This window comes from Solenopsis invicta, chromosome 6 (genome assembly GCF_016802725.1).
Source record: "Solenopsis invicta isolate M01_SB chromosome 6, UNIL_Sinv_3.0, whole genome shotgun sequence".
NCBI lineage: Eukaryota > Metazoa > Arthropoda > Insecta > Hymenoptera > Formicidae > Solenopsis > Solenopsis invicta.
Window position 1 is genome coordinate 49,270 of NC_052669.1, and position 23,609 is coordinate 72,878.

The following is a 23,609-nucleotide window of genomic DNA, read 5'->3' on the forward strand; positions in this document are numbered from 1 at the left end:
CTCGTCGCGCTTTTTCCTTTCCGCTGGGCATATTTCCCACTTTCTTCTAAACCTGTCTCTCTCCTCTATCTTCCTACTCTCTCTCTTACGCGCCTCGCAATTCCATTGAACGTTCTAATTCGCTACAAAGTGGAATCGATAAATTTCTGATGTTTAGGCGCTGATCAGGACTCATCTCGTGTAAATTATTTTCAATATTTTTTATATGTTCAAGGATAGCGTTTTTTCTGTCGTACACCGATAAAGAAAAGTTTTCACCGAATTGTAAGAGAGTCTGTATTTCTTTTGGAATGTTGATAGATGATAGATTCAACATCCATTTGTCTCTAATGTTTGCGAGAGAGGAATTGTTTACTTGGTCAATAAACTTTTTTGGATCAACGAAAACTTCTATACTCCGCATTTGAGAGGTATTAGTACTCGGTTGTATTGAGAATTCCGTTTTGCATGAAGTATCTTCCCCATTAGTGTACGTACAATAATAATTGATCGGTTTAATTTTTTTCAGCATCCGTCTATCATTCTTAAGGACCAGCTAATTTAATTTTTGGTTAACTATTTATCATGTTCATGTTTTAGATGAGATCGAAAAGTGGCCTCTTGTTTATTGAAAAAGGAATAACAAATATTTGCCGGAACATGTCGCAAGATTTGTCTTCTGAGGTGAAAGATTTGTTGTTGAGAATAGTTGACAGATCTATAAGCATCATTTAATTCTATTTTCAAAGTTCTTCCAATAATTTGATTAGTTAAGTAATTCCATTTGTGTAAAGACCGATAATGAAAGAAGCTTAGCTTATGATTCACAATAAACAGTAAATGTGGTGGAGTAATGTTATTCTTAACGCACGCTCTAATAAATCTTATCCGGATTGTATTCTTAATGATGTTCTTTTGGTGTTTTATTCAACGCTTCATACAGTTAACTGCGATAATGACAAACGTTATATATATAAAATTAAAGAAAGACGAAAATCTATGATATTGACGCATTTTTCAGCCAGCGTAAATTTAAAACAAAGTATTCAAAGACTCTTAAGATTTAATACAAAATAAACAGTTAAAACAGGCTAGTGAGAGTCAGCGCGGGTATAAGAGCGCAAAACACAATCAGTGTTCAAATAGTTATTTATTTATAATGAATTAGAAGTATCAAACGTTTCCTCTTTTTGGAGCCCTCTTCAGCGAAATTACAAATAGAAAAAAATTATTTTAATCGTCATCTTCAACGCAATTACAAGTGGAAGCTATTCTAATCGTCATTTAATTGTTGTTTCGGATCAATCTTACTTATATTGCATTCAATGTTTTGAATAAGTTTCATCGTCACTTTATCAATCCGCTGCATCGGGAAAAAAAAATTTTCGCCGAGTTGCAACAAACATTGTACATCATGGGGAATGGCATTAGAAGTCAAGTTGACAAACCATTTGTTTTTTACTGTATTAAGTGAAGATTTGAAAAAGTTAACATCAAAAGAATTGGCTTCTATTTCTATTTTAACAACTTATTTATCCGGAAAGAAATTCATAATAGTAACGTCACGAGCAGCCTTAGAATGTTATCATCCTTATTATTGATTACTTTAATATTGTTTACATATTCATCTTACACACACTGAATATTTACGTTATGCCTACACTTGTTTCCTCATCAGATTATAATAATTTGACTTAATATTTGTATATATATTTTCAGCTGTTCTCATCGCCGACATACCGACACTGCTTACGAACGGAGAGTAGTATGACACAGGTAAGATATATCGTTTTTATGCTGTTACATCTAAATCACTTTACTTCTAATGTTAATTTTGCATTTATTCACGTTTATGTGCGTTTAATGTACATCCGCTTCTTGTTTTACATAGTATGTTTTTGTAAGTTTTATTTAACATCTTAACAATTAGTCATTGTAGTGTTATATATTATTAGTTAGTCACTCTTTAGAATTTTAATTTCACTCGGATAACCATCCGATTGTGGCTCGTTAAGAACTAGGACCACACCATGTGAAGTGGAGGCTTTTAGATTTCGACTTTCTTTGCTGAAGATGACCCAAAACAGGGTCGAAACGTCCTTGAATTTATTTTGAATAAACTCAGAAATATACGCATCAACATCAGCGTCTTGACACCCATTAGCCCCTCTTGCAATTCTATTATCTATACTTTAATTATAGGTAAGGATTTTTATATCTGTAAATGCAATTAGGAAAACAGAGTTAGCAAAAGTTACTGCTTTCAGACGGTAAAAAAGGACGGCTTTAGCATTTTCTTAAAACATTGTATAAATATTCTTATATTAAAAACCTAAAATATATTAAAGTAGAAAGATATTTGACCGTTTATGTAACATATAAATTTACAACAAGAACGCTTTCCACGGTCGTAGCTAGATCTTGATGCTTTTATCCCTGCCGCAAATTTACTTTAGAACACTATAGAAATCTATAGCTCTGAATGTGTTTTTTGAAACAGGTATTGCATATACGGAATGGGATTCTCCTTATACAACTTTTATAATTTTTAATAAGGTAATACGTATGTTTATTACCTTATTAAAAATTATAAAAGTCATGTAAGGAGAACCCCATTCTGTATATTTTTCTATAGAAAAAATATCTATAGTTCTGAATGTGTTTTTTGAAACAGGCATTGCATATACGGAATGGGGTTCTCCTTATATGACTTTTATAATTTTTAATAAGGTAATAATCATACGTAATACCTTATTAAAAATTATAAAAGTTGTATAAGGAGAACTCCATTCCGTATATGCAATACCTGTTTCAAAAAACACATTCAGAACTATAGACATTTCTATAGTGTTCTAAAGTAATTTTGCGGCAGGGATATTTACTCATGTGATTTTATATACAGAGGTCGGACAAAATAGTATGAACACCTATTCTGACTCCGAAAAATAGGCGTAATTCAAGAGAATGTAATTTTGTCAAAAACAATCGTAAAAAATTAAAAAAAAGCATTTTAAATCTTGAAATCTCTAGTTTTGAAATTGATAATAGTCCGGGAGGTAATGACACAAATTTTTGACCAATATCGACAAAGCTGATTTTCATTTGTACAGTTGTTTTCGTGTTACAAATGAATAAAATAACCGTCAGACCACGATTCTGCGGAACGGGGAGCTTCCAGTGTCTTTTAAAATAGTTTTTTTTATTATAACGACTAAAGTATTGAAGTTAAGTAAAATATGTTTATAATCTTTATTGTAGAGCTTATCACGAGCTTCATTGTTTGTTTGACCCTTTTTTTGTAAAATGAATATTTTTGGAAATAATTAGAGAAAGAAAAACAGTTTTTTCTTTCTCTAATTATATCTTGAAAACTGTACAAGAGCGTCAATTAATTTATAAGAAAAAATTGTTTAGTAACCCTGCCTCTATAACATGGGTCGAGGTCAACATGATTGGAACTGAGTCCTTTATACTGCATATTAATTACCCTATTTTTTCACATATTAGTATGAGTGACTGACGCACGACGTTTCGCAATTGCCGCGGCTGACGGTATCCTTTCGACATTTTATGTTGTCAATAGTAAGTACAAGAATTTTCAGCTTTGTCGATATTAACTTTTTGTTAATATTAACACTTCTTTTTTTTATTGTTGAGACACTGTGGAATCCCCCCGTCCCGCGGGATCGTGGGCTGACGGTTATTTTATTTATTTGTAACACAAAAACGACTGTATAAATGAAAATCAGCTTTGTCGATTTTAGTTAAAAATTTGTGTCATTACCTCCCGGACTATAAGTCATTAAACAATTTACAGATTGTTTACAAAGTTAAGCGGATTTAAATGGGGATGCGTCAAATCTCAAAATATTTTACAAACTTTGCGAAGCTCCACGATACGAAATAAAAATTGCACACACAAATATAGTTTACATCATTCGAAAGCGTGGATCTTTATCTTTAATTTGCGTTTTTAATGAGCGCTGCACGATCTTTTTTCACTGAGTTAGGCAACACTGAAGCAAAAATGGCCTCTTTTTCTTGAATATTTTCCTTCACTTCCTAGTGTAAAAGAATCTTTGAAAAAAATTAACTTAAATAATCGAAAGGTTTTGCCTTTTAAAATGAGCCCTGAAAGATCGTTTTACACTTTTTTTTACAAAGTTTAAATATTGACTTCAGCAAAGATTAAGTAAGCGTTCAACAGCAAAATTAGAAGATCACCTACAATTACTCTCCAAAAAAATGTGTAACATGATAAATCAATAAAAATGATAAATTAAATGTTTTAAAACGCATTTTACAGCTTAAAGTTTCTACATACAATTTTAATATCGACTTTGAAAACGTATACTGATTTTTTACTTAACTATACGGATAAAAATAAAGATGCGGCAAAATTTATTATGTATTTTGCGAGTTTATTTGACGTGAATTAAAAATTGCACACAAATGCGGCTTACAACATTTGAAAGCGTGCAGGGCGGATTAAGACTCATCCCACCCTTAGACATCTCTATGAAATCTTTGCTGCCTTTATTCAAGCTTCGAGTGTAACTTAAATTAATCAAATTTTATATTCTGCAGATTCTGCTTTCTTCTTACATTATTTTATGTAAAAGATTGCAAGGATTAATTAAAATTATAAATGTAAAAATGTTAAAACATGTAAATCGCGTATAAATAAAACTGTGTAATTTAAATTTTTAATTTTTTTAGTTTTATCAAAATATTTTAATAGTATATTAATATGTTGCAAAATTATACAACTATATATAACAATACTTATTTATTGTAAATAAACTTTATGTGCTTTTTTAATAGCAAACTTGTTGATAATAGAATTATAATTTATCTTGTAATTAAACTCTGCTTTAATATATAACAATACTAAAGCATTTAAACGGTCATTGTTTTGAATACTTCTTAAATAAGTTTTTATTTGCCGCAGTACAGAAAAGGATTTTTTACCTGAACAATTTGAGACCATCATGCAAAGTAAAATTCGGAGTGCGATATTTATTAGGAGTACAAATTGAAAACCGTCGTTTTTTGTCAAAATTTGAGGATTGATTGTTGAAAAATGGTTACATACTTATTCTTGAAAGTATTGTCCATCGCTGGCCACTACTTTCTCCCACCTTTCGGGCAGCATACGAATCCCGCGTCGAAAAAACTGCTCGTCTTTTGCGGCGATCCACGAATCGACCCAGTTTTTGGCCTCTTCGTAATAATGGAAGTGCTGCTTAGTCAGGCCATGCGCCATTGATCGGAACAAGTGGTAATCTGAAGGGGCGATGTCAGGAGAATACGGCGGATGAGGTAAGACGTCCCATTTCAATGTATCCAGATAGGTTTTAACGACCTGAGCAACATGTGGCCGAGCGTTGTCGTGCAGCAACATCACTTTTTCGTGTCTTTGCTCGTATTGTGGCCGTTTTTCCTGCAATGCTCGGCTCAAACGCATTAGTTGTGTTCGGTAGCGAGCTCCTGTGATGGTTTCACCCGCTTGCAACAGCTCATAATAAATCACGCCGAGCTGGTCCCACCAAATACACAACATGAGCTTCGAGCCATGGATGTTTGGCTTGGCCGTCGATGTTGATGCATGGCCGCGGTAGCCCCACGATTTTTTTCGCTTTGGATTATCATAATGGATCCACTTTTCAATAGGTTACAATACGATGCAGAAAACCCTTTCGTTTTTGCCGTTGGAGCAACTGTTCGCACGCGAAAAAACGCCGTTCGACGTCTCTCGGCTTTAATTCGTATGGCACCCAGTGTCCATGCTTTTGGATCATTCCCATGGTTAGGAATGATCCAAACGATGTGAAATAGCTTGTTGAGTCACGCCCAATGAATCTGCAAGCTCCTGTTGCGTTTGAGATGAATCTTCATTCAGTAATGTTTCCAATTGTGCGTCTTCAAACTTTTTCACCTGTCCGGGACGCTCCTTGTCTTCTACGCCGAAATCACCACTTTTGAAGCGTTGGAACCATTCTCGACACGTTCTTTCACTAATGGAAGCCTCACCATAAGTTTTTACAATCATTCGACGCGCCTCAGCCGCAGATTTTTTCGAATTGAAGGCAAAAAGCAAAACTTCCCGCAAATGACGCTTATTGGGCACAAATTTCAACATTTTCGATCACAACAAAATATATAACGCCGATAAAAATTCACAACTGCAATGATAAGGAATTGTTGCCAGATGCCCAACCTTACATTTAAAATTTTTGATCTAACGTTTAGCGCCAGCTGAGGGCTAGGGCCTCGTAATTAATTGAGCTGCACGGTTAATGAGGGAAACAGAGTTTATTGTATTGTGCTACAAGAGTCAAGACGCACGCGTATGAACAGATACAGACTGATACTATACTACTACGGTATATATCGCAAGTTAAGCGACGCTCAAAAGAGCCGGTCTGACAACAGACTGATGCGCTTAGCAACTAGCGCTCGTTCGACTCCTCGACTCCTCCGCCTATGCGGTAGGTAGAAGGGGAAGTTACCAGCCGCTACATACTCCCCCCCGAGTGTCAGCGACTGGAGAGAAGATGAGTGATTTACATTTAAAGTAAACGCTGGTACATAAAATAATGTAAGATGTACATAATAATGTAAAATGAATATGAACGCTGGACTTAAAGTAATACTTAAAGTTACGGAGTACAATGAAACTTAAGATTATTGCTGGCGCTAAATGGATTACGAACCGCTTAAATTAAAACGTACGCGCTTTTTACCCGGATACGTCCTGATTGGTTTACGCTGAGGTTTTACGGAAGGGGGATTCTCGTTTGTTTGAACCGAAGTAGAGGGTATATCCGCTGAAGGCGGTTGATTAATATCTGATAGAAAATGCGCAGGTTTTAAACGTTCTACCGAAACGCTAAGAGATTTGCCATTGACTTCAATAGTGTAAACTTTTTCGGAATTTCTCTGTAGGACCTTGAAGGGACCTGAGTATGGTCGCTCCAGAGGTTTCCGTACTGCATCGTTGCGAAGAAAAACGTGTGAACAAGAGTTCAATTCTTTAAAGAAAAATGCGCGCTGTTTGTAGTGGTGAGCCACAGGGACAGGCTTAACTTGGTGCATGTATTGACGAGAGTCATCTATGAAGATCTGGGGATCTGGTGTGAAGTCATCTTGGAGGAAAAATTCTCCGGGTACTCGTAAAGTGGTACCATAAATGTACTCGGCCGGAGAGGCCTGGGTGTCAAGACGTACATGGGTTCGCAAACCGAGTAGAACGGTTGGGAGCGTGTTAACCCAATCTGATGTCCCGTGACACATTAAAGCTGCTTTTAACGAGCGGTGCCAGCGCTCGATCATGCCGTTAGAGGCAGGGTGGTAAGCCGTAGTACGAATACGTCTACACTCTATCAAAGATAACAGAGCTGTGAAAAGCTGTGATTCGAATTGCGCTCCCTGGTCCGTGGTCAGGATTTTTGGCGCGCCAAATCGAGTGATCCAATGATCATGGAATGCTTTAGCTATTGTTTGAGCCGTGATGTCGGTAATCGGGATAGCTTCCGGCCAACGCGAAAATCTGTCTATAATAGTAAGGCAATATCTGTAATTACCGTTTAATGGCAACGGACCGATAATGTCCATATGGACATGGTCGAAACGCCCGTCAGGAGCGACAAAGTGAGAAGGCGTTTGTTTCACGTGCCGAGATATTTTAGATTGCTGGCAATCGATGCAATTAGCTGTCCATGCCGCGACGTCGCGATGTAGATTAGGCCAGATATAGCGTTGTCTGATTACACGATCGGTGACTTTTGCGCTCGGATGCGCGGGGTTATGAAACAGGTCGAAAACCTGCTTCCTAAGAGATACCGGAATATAAGGACGAATAGATTCTCCTGATAGTTCGCAGTAGAGCTCAGTGTTAGCGGAACCCCAAATAAATTTTTTAAGTTTAAGAGAAGATGAGTCAGATGTAAGCAGGTGCTTGAGTTCGTCATCCTCTTTTTGTCGCGCGGCGAGATCGATTAATTCGAATTCGACGGGTAGACGGAGTGCCTCTATGCGCGAAAGGCTGTCGGCAACAACATTGCTAGAACCTGGAAGGTGTTCTAAATCGGTGGTGAATTGTGCGATAAATGATAGTTGCCGTAATTGCCTCGGGGAGGCTTTGTCTGAGCGTTGATGAAACGCGTAAACTAACGGCTTATGGTCGGTTAAAATTTTAAAGTTACGACCTTCTAAAAAATATTTAAAATATTTAATCGCTTTGTAAATCGCGGTAAGTTCGCGGTCGTAAGCGCTGTAGTTTTTTTGGGAAGCCGTGAATTTTCTTGAAAAGAAAGACAAAGGTCTCCACGTGTTTTCAAATTTTTGTTCGAGTACGGCTCCCATCGCGAAATCTGAAGCGTCGGTAACCAACCGAGTTTTCGCGGTTGCGGAGGGATGCGCTAATAACGCCGCGTTGGCCAGATCAGTTTTTGCTGTAACGAACGCGGTTTCGGCATCGAGTGTCCATGTTATCTCGCGCTTGTCGTTTTTACGCGAATCTTTAAGGTAAACATGGAGAGGAGATTGCACGCTGGCTGCGTGGGGAAGACTACGCCGATAAAAATTTAAGGCGCCTAAAAATCGTCGTAATTCAGCGACTGTACGTGGCTTGGGTATATTTTGAATAGCCGCCACTTTCTCAGGGACTGGTTTAATACCATCGCGATTGATTGAGTATCCTAAAAAGATTATCTCTTTCGCGCCTAAGATGCATTTAGAAGGGTTTAGGAATAACCCGAAATCTTTAAGTCTTTGGAAGACTAAACGAAGATGCTCCTTGTGTTCCTCGACTAAGGAGGATGCAACAAGGATATCGTCGATATAAACGAAAACGAAATCCAAATCTCTGAGAGCACGATGGATGTAACGTTGAAAAGACTGCGCAGCATTGCGCAAACCGAATGTCATATGAACATATTCAAATAAACCGAAGGGTGTAATAACGGCCGTCTTGGGGACGTCCGCTTCAGCTACTGGAATCTGGTGGTACGCTTTACACAGATCCAGACTAGAAAAGATTGATTTGCCGGTTAGGTTGGCGGAAAAATCGTGAATATGCGGAATGGGATATTTATCCGGAATAGTCACTGAATTAAGACGACGATAGTCGCCGCACACGCGCCAATCACCGTTCTTTTTACGAACGAGATGGATGGGGCTAGCCCACGGACTGTTGGATGGCTTACAAATGCCTAATTCCGTAAGTCGTTTGAATTCGGCTTGAGCCGCCTTCAATTTGTCCGGGGGTAAACGTCGAGGACGTTCCGCGACGGGCGGGCCCGTAGTTAAAATGTGATGCTCGACATCACGCACTTTAGAGGGAATCATTTGATTGGTCCCTGTTATTTCCGGGAATTCGGAAAGAATATTCGCGAAAGTAGACTCGCGGTTGACCGTTGAAATGTTAACTTCCGGCACGACCCGTAATTTGCCCACGGAAGAGAGCTTAGTATTGCTATCGATCAATCGGCGTTTGTGTAAATCGACTACTAACTGATATGCTTTAAGCAAGTCGGCGCCGATTATTGCATGCGGCACTGAAGCGATGCGGAAATTCCACGTTATGGGTCGCCGGAGACCTAAATTAAGAGTAATGCAACGTTTGCCAAACGTGTCGATTATTGAATTGTTAGCCGCATATAACTTAACGTCCGACAGCATTTTTCTGTCGTTAAGTGACGCTGGGAAGACGGATATCTCCGCGCCAGTATCGACAAGAAATTGCCGGCCGGTAACGCGATCGAACACGTGAAGACGGCTTTGCGTTGTTTCGTCTCCCCGGACCGTCTGAACAAGGGGAGAGGAATTTAGTTTTCCGATTTTTTAGGGGCTTGCCACGAGCAAGGTTTGCGACAGGAGGTCGCTTTTTCTCCGTATTTGCGGTGAATGAAACAAATATCCGACTGTTTGTCAGGTTTCTTGGGATTTGCGGATGCCTCAGGGGAACGGCCTCGCGACACAGAACGTCGCCGTTTAAGTTTTGTTACTTCCCTGTTTAAAGAGGCGAGTTGTTTGGTTAATACGGATAATTTTTCTTCGATGCTGGACGGGGCATCGGTGTCACGCTGTTTGTTTTTATTTACCGGCGCGACAAACGGCATTACGGATGTAGATGGATTATTAATATCTGCTAGCCTATCCGCAATTTCGGCTAGCTTTTGTAAATCCGGTTCGTTAGCCGCGACTAAAATAGCTTTGTGTGTCTCAGGCAATTGTTCGATAAATAATGATTTAAGAACCGCGGTACTACATTGCCCATTATTGAGATTTTTCATATAGTTGAGCAAATGCGATGGTTTTTGCCGGCCTAACACTTGCCCTTTCAACAATTGACGCAAGCGAGCTTTGGGAGAGATCGCGTAAACTGATAAAATGCGTTCCTTTAATCGTTGATATAAGTTTTCGAGCGGTGGGTCTGCCGTAACTAAGTCGGTGACGTGTGAGACTACTTCATGGTCGACACCGGTTAGCAGAAAATCGGCCTTAGTACGGTCTACGGTAATATTCGCCACGCGCAATGACGCTTCGACTTGGATAAACCAAGTTTCTCCAGAAAGGTGGAGTTTTTGGAACGCGATACGCTTCTACGCGCGATTGTTCCTCAGCCATAGTAATGACAATGGCGGTAAACACGTTAAAAACGCATGAAATGAAAATGTGCGCGATGACAAAAGGAAATGGCGGTCGCGATGTTGAGAGCGCACGAAATATGAATGTGTAGGTTGACGAGGAAAAATGGCGGTCGCGACGTTGAGAACGCACGAAATATGAATGTGTAGGCTGACAAAGAAAAATAGCGGTCGCAAGATTTAACAAGCGCAATGACGCAATATGTCAGCACGTTGACACGTGCACAAACGTGCAAAGTTTTCTAGGGCTTCCCTCGCCTGGGAGATAATTTTAAATACCGGCTACGTTGACGCAATTTCGTTAACGATAACCGAGTATAAATAAATGAAACGTCAACGTTACGAGGGGTGCGGCGATCTTGGCGGCTACGAAGAGCTGCGATGATCCGTTGGACACGATGAGGCGAGCCGATGAATCTGGAACAACCTCGCCTGGGACGATATCCCGGGGGACGGGCTGCCTCAGCAACGATGTGGCGGGAACCGTGTAGTCAAATGGCACGGCGATTCCTACTGCCTCGTCCAATCACGCACCGAGTTCGAGATGACCGTGTAATAACGGCAATGATGCAATAACGGTCTCGAGGTCACTGTCACTACGCAATGAATATGCGCTAATTCTCCTGTCGTGTCGAGGAATCGTTCTGCAACAGGCAAAAAAAATGCCGTCGCGTGTCCCCCCGTGAACGGAAGACACGCACGACTCTCGTCGCGGAAATTCTCGAAACCGCGCACTAAGCTCGACGACGTTCGCGAATCACGTCGGGGTCACCAATTGAGGGCTAGGGCCTCGTAATTAATTGAGCTGCACGGTTAATAAGGGAAACAGAGTTTATTGTATTGTGCTACAAGAGTCAAGACGCACGCGTATGAACAGATACAGACTGATACTATACTACTACGGTATATATCGCAAGTTAAGCGACGCTCAAAAGAGCCGGTCTGACAACAGACTGATGCGCTTAGCAACTAGCGCTCGTTCGACTCCTCGACTCCTCCGCCTATGCGGTAGGTAGAAGGGGAAGTCACCAGCTGCTACACAGCGTGGGTCACCACTGTGGGGAATGATGGCTCGAGTCCTCAAGACGTACCCACTAACGACGTACGGAAGGGAAGACTGATTAATTAAACACACCACGTAATCAGTAGAACGGATATATTGTCAAGGTACAACGTGTGTACAGGACTAGCGTCAGAGAGAATCTGAATCTTTTTAGAGCTGCTCGCAGGCAGCATAGTACCAACCTTAGAACTAGTTTGTACCGCTCAGCGCTAGGGAAGAAATGTGGTGGAAATCCCCACATACTCCCCCCCGAGTGACAGTAAATAAATGCTATATTAGATATCGATATTTAAAATCGAGTTTAAATTTTTAAAACAAAATGCGCGCTTTTTAAATTTGTGTTCCACGGGAACAGGTTTCACTTTGCGCATGTACTCACGGAATTCTTCCACGAACGCATGAGGGTTCGGCGTGAAATCTTCGGGAAGCACAAGTTCACCCGGAATCCGCAGTGTAGTACCGTACACGAATTCGGCTGGCGACATGCCAGTGTCAAGGCGGACATGGATCCGTAAACCTAACAGAACTGTTGACAGCGCGCGCGACCATTCTTTATCGGCGTGGCACATAATCGCCGCTTTAAAACTCCTGTGCCATCTTTCAATGAGACCGTTCGCCGCAGGGTGGTACGCAGTGGTGCGAATACGCTGGCACCCAATTAGCTGGAGGAGCGCTGCAAACAGTTGGGACTCAAACTGGCTACCCTGATCGGTGGTGAGAGTCTGAGGTGCCCCGAAGTTGGCGATCCAACCATCGTAAAACGCTCGCGCGACTGTGAGGGCTTCAATATTTTTGAGCGGAATTGCCACAGGCCAACGCGAGAATCTATCGACGAGCGTCAGGCAATATTTATAGCCGTCTGATTCGGGCAGAGGGCCCAATAAATCTAAGTGCACGTGCTCGAACCTGCAATCCGGCGCGATAAACTTTTCCGGAACAGAATGGACGTGCCGCGAAATTTTTACTTGTTGACATTGTATACAGTGCTTACACCACTTGGTGATATCGCGGTGCATGTTTGGCCACACGTAGCGTTGTCTTATTAAGCGGTCTGTGACTTTTGGGCCTGGATGAGCCGTGTTGTGGAACAAGTTAAACACACGGTTTCGTAATGAGCTCGGAATGTAAGGTCGGATGGCCTCACCGGTGATCTCACAAAATACCGTGGTGTGAGTAGGACCCCACTGAATACGTTTTAATGAAAGCGGGAAGTCCGGTGTTTCGCGAATAGTTCGTAACTCATCGTCGCGTTCCTGATGCTCAGCGAGTTCGACGAGCTCGATTTCGGTGGGCAAACGAATGGTTTCAACGCGTGACAATGAGTCGGCGACTACGTTGTCGCTACCCGAGACGTGTTCGATTCGAGTTGTAAATTGGGAAATGAAAGAGAGCTGTCTTTGCTGACGCGGTGACGCTTTTCCCGAGCGTTGCAGGAACGCGTAAATGAGTGGTTTGTGGTCCGTAACAACCTTGAAATCACGACCTTCTAAATGATGACGGAAGTACTTGATAGCTTCAAATATTGCTGTAAGCTCGCGGTCGTAAGCACTGTATTTACACTGTGCGGGCGTAAACTTGCGCGTAAAGAATGCGAGGGGTTTCCACGCATCGTCAAGCAATTGCTCGAGCACGGCTCCCATGGAGAAATCCGACGCGTCGCTAATGATGCGCATTTCGGCAGACTCATCCGGATGCGAGAGCATTGTCGCGCTGGCCAGGCTATTTTTACATTTGACAAACGCCTCCTCCGCCTCTGGCGTCCACGCAATTACACGTTTATCGTTTTTTCGGGACTCACGGAGGTACTCGTTAAGCGGCGCTTGCTCGCTGGCGGCGTTACGCAGAAGTCTACGATAGAAGTTTACTAAACCTAAGAAACGACGCAATTCGACGATTGTGCGCGGTTTGGGAAAATTAACGATGGCTTGAACTTTGGAAGGGGATGGCTTGCATCCTTCGCTATTGATTACGTAGCCGAGAAATTCCATTTCTGACTGACTGAACTGGCATTTCTCGACGTTAAGTCGCAAGTTATAGTTTTTTAAGCGTTGCAAGACAATGCGCAGATGCTTCTCGTGCTGCTCGGAAGACGAGGATGCAATGAGTATGTCGTCAATAAACGCGAAAACGAACTCTAAATCCCCCAGTGCGCGAAAGATGTGTCGCTGGAATGTTTGACTGGCATTTCTCAGACCGTAAGTCATGAATTTATATTCAAACAGACCAAAAGGCGTAATTACTGCTGTTTTGGGCACATCCTCGGGCGCAACCGGGATCTGGTTATACGCTTGAAAGAGGTCAAGCTTGGTAAACACGTTTTTACCCCGAAGGATGGAGGAACAATCGTGTAGGTGAGGGACAGGGAATCTGTCTGGAGTGGTTATGGCATTGAGGCGACGGTAATCACCGCATACTCTCCACGATCCGTCTTTTTTGGGCACCATGTGGATGGGACTCGCCCATGGACTGCTGGAGGGTTGGCAAATGCCCAGCTCTGTAAGCCGTTTGAACTCTTTTTTGGCTATGTTAACTTTCTCCGAGTTTAGCCTTCTGGGAGGCTCGGCCACCGGTTGGCCAGTAGTAATGATACGATGTTGTACGTCGCTGTTACTTGGTAGCGTAGCCTGCTTGAGGCCAGTGACTTCCGGAAAGTCCGCGAGAATATGCGCGAATTTCGTGTCTGGATTGACAGTGCTGGCTTTAAGGAAAGGCGTTGCCCTAATAATACCCGAAGTATATGCATTGTTGCGCGCGTCGATTAGTCTGCGACCTTCGAGGTCTGGCAGAAGACCGTAGTGTTTCAAGAAGTCGGCCCCAATGATCGGGTACGGAATCTTTGCAACACAAAAGTTCCACGTGAATGGACGTAAACCGATATGCAACGTGCGAAATAATTGCCCATATGTGTTAATCACGGTGTCATTAGCCGCGTATAACTTGAGATTACCGGGCGTTTTATTTGAGGTATCGCCCGCGGGAAGCAATGAAATCTCCGCCCCCGTGTCAATCAAGAATAACTCTCCTGTGAGTCGATCGCGCACGTGGAGGCGTTTAGAAAAATTGGGGTCCACCATGCTAGCCTCCGTAATGGTGGACCTGTTTATTCCCCCTTCTCAGTAACTGCGGCTTTGTTTTGTTTCCACGAGCACGGGGACTTATCTGTGCCTTTGCATGCCCGCGCTGCCTCGCCAAAAGTTCTGTGCGGCCAACAGACTTTAGGCTGCCTACTGTTAGAACGTTCGCGGTGCCGTGATTTATCTCTACTTCGCGACCTGCTAGATCGTTTAAGTTGAGCCGAGAGGGTAGCGAGCTCTGCAGCAAGGCGATCGACCTTGCTTTCGAGGTCCGATGGCTGTGATTGTTTTGCAGAGGAGGCTGCACACTGTGCCGATTCGTTGGCCGTCTCCGCGATCTTATCGGCCATTTTCGCTAATTTATCTAAATCCGCGCAGTCCGAAACCGCAAGTATACCACGCATGTAGGGCGTTAAATGTTCGCAAAAAATAGTTTTAATGACGGCGTCATCGCAACGTTTATCTGCATTAAGGTTACGCAGCCGGCTAAGAATTTGCGACGGTTTTCCGGAAGTAAGCACTTGGCCTTTTAATAATTGTCGAAGCTGAGCTTCGGCTGACGCGGAAAAGCTTTCGATAATGCGCTCTTTCAGCTGGGTATACGGTTCTGTTTCGTCAGGGTCCGCGATCAAGTCACGACAGCACGCGATTGCTTCGGCATCTAGCGCACTGATGACATGATGTGCTTTGGTCTTTTGGTCCGAGATGCGGGCGGTCCCAAAAGACGCCTCAACCTGAATGAACCAGATGACGGGATCTTTGATCAAGAAGGGTGGGATTTTAGGAATTCGATAAGAATCCACGCGCGGAACTCCGGCCTGCCCTTGCATCTGCTGCAAGGTGGTCTGCATCTGCGCCAATTGTACTTGCAACTCTTCGACCGTGGGCGGAGGCATTGTTACTAAGACGCGATACAGAGTTAATTTACCACGACGCTCGCGGCTTGTATTGGTTATCGGAAATATAGCGATTTTAAATTGCATGAATGTTGAGCCGAAACGCATGCGCCGTACTCAACGCAACGTGCTACGTGTTAGACTTAAAACGATGCGTAGCGAACAAAAGCAAATAAATTTCAATATGGCGTTCGGCGGGAAAGAAGACAGGCGCGAACGGCGCGAAAATGGCGTTGCGCGAGCTCGCGTGCGAGCGCGAAAACGAATGGCCGTAATGGCGGTCGATGCGCGAATCACGAATGGGACACGCGCGAAAACGAATGGCCGTAATGGCTGTCGATGTACGATTCACGGATGGGACACGCACGAACCCGACGATGGGCGCGCTTCGCCGCGCGGAAGGGTACCTCGACGGCTGATGCCAATGATGAGACCGCAGCTGCGGCTTGACGCCTCCAGCGGTGATGCCGCGTGCAGCCGCGCACCTGGCGATGATGTCCGGGTCTGCTCGCACCCTCGATGACAGTGTCACGGTGCGATCGCCTTAACAATGACGTGTGCCGGTACTATCGCCTTCCCGGCGACGGTGCCTTGGTGCAATCGCCTTCACGGCGACGGTCCTGGTGGAATCGCCTTCACGGCGACAACGTCTCCTTGGATGCCGAAGTCTCGTTCGGCGCACGCCTTTTGCTGTGGCGCACTTACTGGCGGTTACGCCTACTGCGATGATCGCAGTTATTGTCGTGCCCTTGGCGAGACTAATACCTTGGGCAGTGACGCTCGTTCTGTGCACGGCCCTCCTTTAGGATGTAAGTAAGGGCGTGCAGTCGATGGGCACGTGGCTGCGTGCCTTTCCTCAGTTTTTCTCGTTTCGAGGAACACGTGGATGATCGGCCGGCGGCCGAAATCAGTTGCTTCCTTAGATCACGTCGGGGTCACCAATGTGGGGAATGATGGCTCGAGTCCTCAAGACGTACCCACTAACGACGTACGGAAGGGAAGACTGATTAATTAAACACACCACGTAATCAGTAGAACGGATATATTGTCAAGGTACAACGTGTGTACAGGACTAGCGTCAGAGAGAATCTGAATCTTTTTAGAGCTGCTCGCAGGCAGCATAGTACCAACCTTAGAACTAGTTTGTACCGCTCAGCGCTAGGGAAGAAATGTGGTGGAAATCCCCACACAGCATTTACCGCTGGCGCCATCTACTGGAAAACGGCGGTTTTCAATTTGTACTAATACATTTTGATTCGGATATAGAATAAGGAACTCTTGTTGATGGAGCATTTTACATAATTCAACTGCAGATAATTCTTTTACGCTTAGTGTGCGCAAATGTGTAGCAAAATGCTGACATTCAACATTTAATGTCAGTTCTAGATTGTCGAGATAACTGGATTGCAAATTAAGAGTTTTTTCTGTAATTATTTCTGGACTTAACTCAGCAAACACAGAAAATAATAGTTATATAACTTGTGTGTGTCATGTTATATCAGTACAAAATTATTTTTCAAAAAAAGGTAAGAAAAAGGTGCCAATTTATGTGTGTGCGCGCGCACCTTATCTATAATTTTTTTTAAAAACTCAAGTGGTACTATTTTTTAATTCAACCTAAATGTATTTTTTCCAAAAAATGTATAAAATCTTTAAATTGCGCCAATTATAAAGAGAATATATTGCTGTTTGAAATAACTGTTGTACTACTTTTAATAAATAAAATGCAAGTGATAGTATATTTATTTTTTAAGTAAAACCCAAGTAGCGGTATCTTTAATTCCTTTTCAAATAAAATTCAAGTGATATTGTCTGTGTATTTTTATTGAAGCATTTTTCTGTTCTAACCTAAGTGGATGTACTTAACTTAAAAAAGTTTCAATGAAATATGTAACATTTAATCTCAAAGAATTAAACAGAAATGAGAATGTTTTATTAAAATAAAAAGTTTTTAAACTACAAAAATTGGCGCTGATGTTTTACAACATTTTATTTAGATTATAGTTAGACATTTAGCAGCGCCAATTTTTTGTAGTTTAAAAATTTTTTTTTTAATAAAGCATTCTTATTTCTGTTTAATTCTTTGAGATTAAATGTTACATATTTCATTGAAACTTTTTTAAGTTAAGTACATCCACTTAGGTTAGAACAGAAAAATGTTTCAATAAAAATACACAGACAGTATCACTTGAATTTTATTTAAAAAGGAATTAAAGATACCGCTACTTGGGTTTTACTTAAAAAATAAATATACTATCACTTGCATTTTATTCGTTAAAAGTAATACAACAGTTATATCAAACAGCAATATATTCTCTTTATAATTAGCGCAATTTAAAGATTTCATACATTTTTTTGGAAAAAATACATTTAGGTTGAATTAAAAAATAGTACCACTTGAGTTTTTAAAAAAAATTATAGATAAGGTGCGCGCGCACACACATAAATTGGCACCTTCTTTTTACCTTTTTTTGAAAAGGTAATTTTGTACTGATATCACGCGTTTTTGTAGTGTTAAGCAATATATTTATTTTTTGTGATGTCATGATTTCAACTTACAAGTAAGATTATAATGTGTGTGTGTGTGTGTGTGTGTGTGTACACACACAAACACACACACTATATATATATATATATATATATATATACGTATATATATATATATATATACCAAGCTAATCAAAAACTGCTTACGTGAATATAATTAACCTCAACTCCCATCCACAATAAATAATATGTCTCTTGTATAGACAAGATTATATGTTATGCACTTTTTTCAGCCGAATTCGTTTGTCTTGTATAAAAACGTGTTGAATAAGTGTATTATTAATAAATATATGCAGTTAAAAATATATATTTTGCATTAACTAGAGTCAATATTATATTATAGTCCTACGAATGCTACGTATAAAATTTTTCAAGTGTCATAAGATATGATTGACAAAGTGCATATAAATATGATAATGAAACATAGCTAATTAGATTGCATGAGCCTTATTAAATTTATTTTTATCTTTCTATCTTTCTCCAATGCATATTTTTCCCAGCAAAAATGTGGTTTGCTTTTTCTCAGGTCTACCTCTAAGTCATACTTTTTAACTCTAGCATAATGTAAATGTATATTTTGAATGAATTGACGTTTGAAACAAGTGTCAAATGATTGAATAAAGATATAAAAGTATGTGTAATTTTACAAGTTGAGTCTCAGAGGTCTCAACGCTGCGTATTCTCTCTGGTTTTAGAAATTTGTAACTAGATTAATTAATAAGTATGGTAAGTACATTTTGAATCCTGTTTATTAAAGTTAACAAAGTTAAGTGTAGCTCTTACAATATATATTGAGTTCACTAAAGTAGTTAAAATAATACATGAAATTAAATATGCTCGCTGTGTTACAAAATAAATGTTAATTGTAAATAAATATGTGTTAATCTCGCTGTTACCTGATATTTAATAATATTTCTGAGCGTCTTATAAAAGATATTTTTTCTTATAAAAGATAATTCATTTTGTAACACAGCGAGCATATTTAATATCGTGTATTATTTTAACTAGTTTTCAGTAAACTCTATATACATTGTAAAAGTTACACTTACTTTATTAACTTTTTTAATAAACAGGATTCAAAATGTACGTACCTTACTTATTAATTAATCCAATTATAAATTTCTGAAACTATAAAGTACACGCAGCGTTGAGGCCTCTGAGACTCAACTTGTAAAATTACACGTACACCAGGCATTGGAATCATTTTTATATCTTTATTCAATTATTTGACACTTGTTTCAAACGTCAATTCATTAAAAATATACATTTACGTTAACGCTAGAATTAAAAAGGCATGACTTAGAGGCAGACCTGAGAAAGCGAACTACATTTTTGCTGAGAAAGGTAAATATGCATTGGAGAAAGATAGAAAGATAAAAATAGATTTAATAAGGTGCATCCGATCTAATTAACCTCGTTTCATTACCATATTCATGTGCACTTTGTAAATCATATCTTCTTATGACACTCGAAAAATTTTATACGTAGCATTCGTAGGAGTATAATATATAATAATATTGACTCTAGTTAATGCAAAATATATATTTTTAACTGCACATATTCATTAATAATAGGTTTATTCAACGTATTTTTGCACCACGCGAAAGAATTCGGCAGAAAAATGTGTCGTTTGCTTCGCAAACCGAGATATTGGTTGTGTTCCGATATAACTGCCAGTACTGGCAGTGGTGAAAAATCCGTTCCGTTATTGGTACGCAGCGCACTGCGACAGCATCTAGTAACATCAATGACGTCATGAATGGTAGCCATATTGCCACTGTGACTACTGCAGCTTCCAAGGTGAGGTAGCTACAGTGCAATATGGCTACTGCAATGCTGTTCCGAAATACGATGCTATAGCAGTGCTGGTAGTAATGCAGTAATATTGAAACAGTTGTGACAGTGTACTGTCATGACGTCATATTTACTGCACTGCCAGTAAAAACGGAACACAGCCATTATTGACGATTCAGGTTACAGGTTAGGAAACCTGTCATACGCGCAATCATGATCGCGGTCACGTGATGCACATCACATGGTGCATCACGTGACCGCATAGCTGCTGATAGTGTAGTACTCGCTGACTCGCGTAAAAGAGGCGTCGGTCTTTCTCGCTTTTTTTTTGAATTGGCACGAGACGCGACCGCGCCTCTTGATGAGGTGTGATCAAAAAGTAAGGTGACTTTTCATTTTTATAAAAAAATATTCATTTATTCATCCAAAATTATGTTATCCCCTTCAAAATAATCCCCCTCTGATACAATGCATTTGTGCCAGCGCTTTTTCCAGTCGTCAAAACATTTCTGAAATGCACTTTTCGGTATTGACTTGAGCTCCTCCAGCGATGCAGTCTTAATCTCCTCAATCGCCGCAATTCTTCGTCCTTTCATAGGCCTTTTCAATTTTGGGAAGAGGAAAAAGTCGCAGGGGGCCAAGTCTGGTGAATACGGTGGCTGAGGCATGCTGATAGTATTGTTTTTGGCCAAAAAAGTACACACTAGTAACGACGAATTTCGCTGACACACGTGTCATATCCAAAACATCCGTTAAAATTGATTGGCGTGAGCCAAACGATATGTTAAGATCATTAGCTATTTCTCTAATCGTGATTCGACGATTTTTCAACACAATTTCTTTCACTTCCTGAACATTTTCGTCGGTTTTTGACGTGCTGGGGCGTCCAGAGCGAGGTTCATCGTTAACATTTTCTCGGCCCTCTTGGAATAACTTATACCATTTATAAACATTTTTTTTGCTCAAAGTTGACTCACCGTACGCCACTGTCAACATTTCAAGAGTTTTTGAACACTTAATATCATTTTTTACACAAAAATTAATACAAACTTTCTGCTCCATTATTTTCAACAGCAAAAAATCGCCGAGCACGCAAACAAGAGTCTAACCTTTATGCCTCTCATATAAAAACAACACATGCTATATAGTCAAAACTATGAACATATGATCGTGACGAGTGTACCAACACAAAAAACAAAAATTTTGAAATTAGAGTGTACAGAGCGCGCAAAATTCAAAAATTCACCTTACTTTTTGATCACACCTCGTATAACGAATTTTTACATTCTAGCAATATTGTAGTTATGTGAAATTGAATTGTTGATATTACAACACAATAACTTATAAAAGTTATATAACTGCCGTTTAGCAGGTTTATATAACAAACATTTTATTTTAATAATATAACTGTTATAAAACTGAATTACTAATACGACTCCTCCCTACCGAAAATGTGCGATTAAAAGCGATTAAAACGGAATCCTTTTTAATTGATTTTAATCAGTTTTAATCGATTCAATCCACGAGCGGATTAAAAAGTAATCGGTTTTAATTATATACGAATCGTAATTGATTTTAATATTGCTTTCGTGAATTATTTAAATGTAATGCATAATATAAAAATTTTTTAAAATTTTAATTCATTTGCATTAAGACTTCTAAATACTCTCAGCGACCACGTTTCAAAATCCTGACATTAGTAGCGAGAAATGATATGCTGAAACGCTGAAAATCCTTGCGTGCTGTTTTTTAAATAAAAAGCTATTTTGATAAAATAACATTGTACCTCATTTTAACTAATTTGTAAAATTGTTCAAAAACTATTTTTTTTGTGACGGTTGTCAAGAATTATTAATTGCCAAAAGAAAAACATAGCTTTCGGACAATTTTACAAATTTGTTAATGTGATTTATAGTGTTGTCATCAAAATATCTATTTAAAAATGGTACATAAGAATTGTTAGCGTCTCAACGTGTCACATCGCATTAAAATTTGATTTAATTATAATTTATGAAATTCTATAATTTTGAATTAAAATGGATTTAACAAGTGAGTTCTACCGCCATCACTAGGTGGCCACGCCGTGGGAGATTTTCTCGTGAGTCGAGTGCGGCAACATGCGTTATATCTAGGCGCCACGGCAGCCGAATCCCTAGCTCATACTTCAGCGAGACTTTTAGAAGCTGCTTATTGTAACCTTGAGACGAATACTCGCTTTTTTCAAACATGTGTGTGTGTGTGTGTGTGTGTGTGTGTGTGTGTGAAACGCTGTTCCACATAAAACGTTATATTTTTATATGTAAATAACAATTTGTATTGTTATTTAATTTTGTACATAAATAAAATGTTTAATTCAAATTTAATTTTTTTTTAATCTTTTTTAACAAAAAGGATACAAGAAATATTTTTTGTAAATTAAACATTTATTACATTTACATTAATGTATTCTGTTTTAATAAATCTATCTGGGTTCCGATTGGGTTTTTATTTTCAATCAGTTTTAATACTATATTTTCGGTGCAGAAATCCCGATCGATTTGGATAACTTTTTTTTAATCAATTTTAATCGTACATTTTCGGCAGGGTTGTATAACAAATATAATACGACTGTTATGTAACTGTTATTTTTCTTATGAGTGGGAAATTACAACTAACATGGACATTACATGTAACGCGCATGTTATATTGCGTGTTACTTTCGATTTTATTTTATTAACATTGCCGTTATGTAACTGTGTTTGCTGGGAATGTATATAAGTTTGTTAAAAAACCAAACTTATTATTTAAATTGGTGTAACAGATGCTTTGTTTATTCAAATTAATCAGAAGTGCATCCAAAATTACGTAAAACACATTGATACGCATATCATCACTATCAGACAATGGATTCTCATTATTACCCCCCACATAGCACGTAATATTTCTGTGATATCACAGAATCATTGCAATATCACAGAAATATTACATATTATTGTGAAATATCACAGAAATATTACTGTAATATTACACAGTGATAATGACATTGAAATATTCCACTGATATCACAGAAATATCACAAAAATATTACTGTGATATTACACAGTGATAATAACATTAAAATATTCCAATGATATCATTGCAATAAATTGTTGCAATATTTAATTCCAAAGAACAAGGTAATGTCAAATGACGTTTTTATTATGTCTTATTAATGCAACGTCACTATCTCTTTGATTAATTTCGATATTTTTAGTATCCTTAATATTTTTGGTAATTTCGGTATCCTATAGAAGAAATCAAGTTACAAATAAAATAATTATGTCTTTGCCCTTTCGTGGAATAAAAGTGAAAGTTAAGAAAAAAATTAATTAACTTTATTATTAGTTTAGATATTTACTTAGTTTATCCCTTAAACTGTATATATGTATAAACTATAATGTACGTTCTTCTATGTAATCTATCAATTTAATTATTGCTTTACAACTCGATCAATAATGATTTTATTAAAAAATTACAGAAAAACCTTTGTATTTGTCTTATTGCCATTTATAATTTTTACAGGAGCACAAAAATCGATTTTAATTTTAAAAAATTTTTATCATAAAGTATTTAAAAAAAAATGTTT

General features: G+C 39.4%; 2 protein-coding genes across 2 annotated transcripts in view; one reads left to right on the forward strand and one right to left on the reverse strand.

Annotated features, from left to right (window-relative positions):
• Positions 1-1,070: 1,070 nt before the first annotated feature.
• LOC105207222 (fatty acid synthase-like) overlaps positions 1,071-23,609 on the forward strand; it is a 32,871-nt gene continuing 10,332 nt past the window's right edge. The window contains exon 1 of the mRNA XM_039450471.1: positions 1,071-1,755. The gene's annotated coding sequence lies outside the window, so the exon portion shown is untranslated. The remainder of the gene's footprint in view (positions 1,756-23,609) is intronic.
• LOC120358015 lies at positions 14,795-15,664 on the reverse strand. Its single transcript, XM_039450400.1, has one exon. It carries the CDS (start codon positions 15,662-15,664, stop codon positions 14,795-14,797), a length of 870 nt encoding a protein of 289 aa, XP_039306334.1.

Coding starts and splice junctions, on each gene's coding strand:
- LOC120358015 (XM_039450400.1), bottom strand. CDS start 15,664: ATGCCTCCGCCCACGGTCGAAGAGTTGCAAGTACAATTGGCGCAGATG.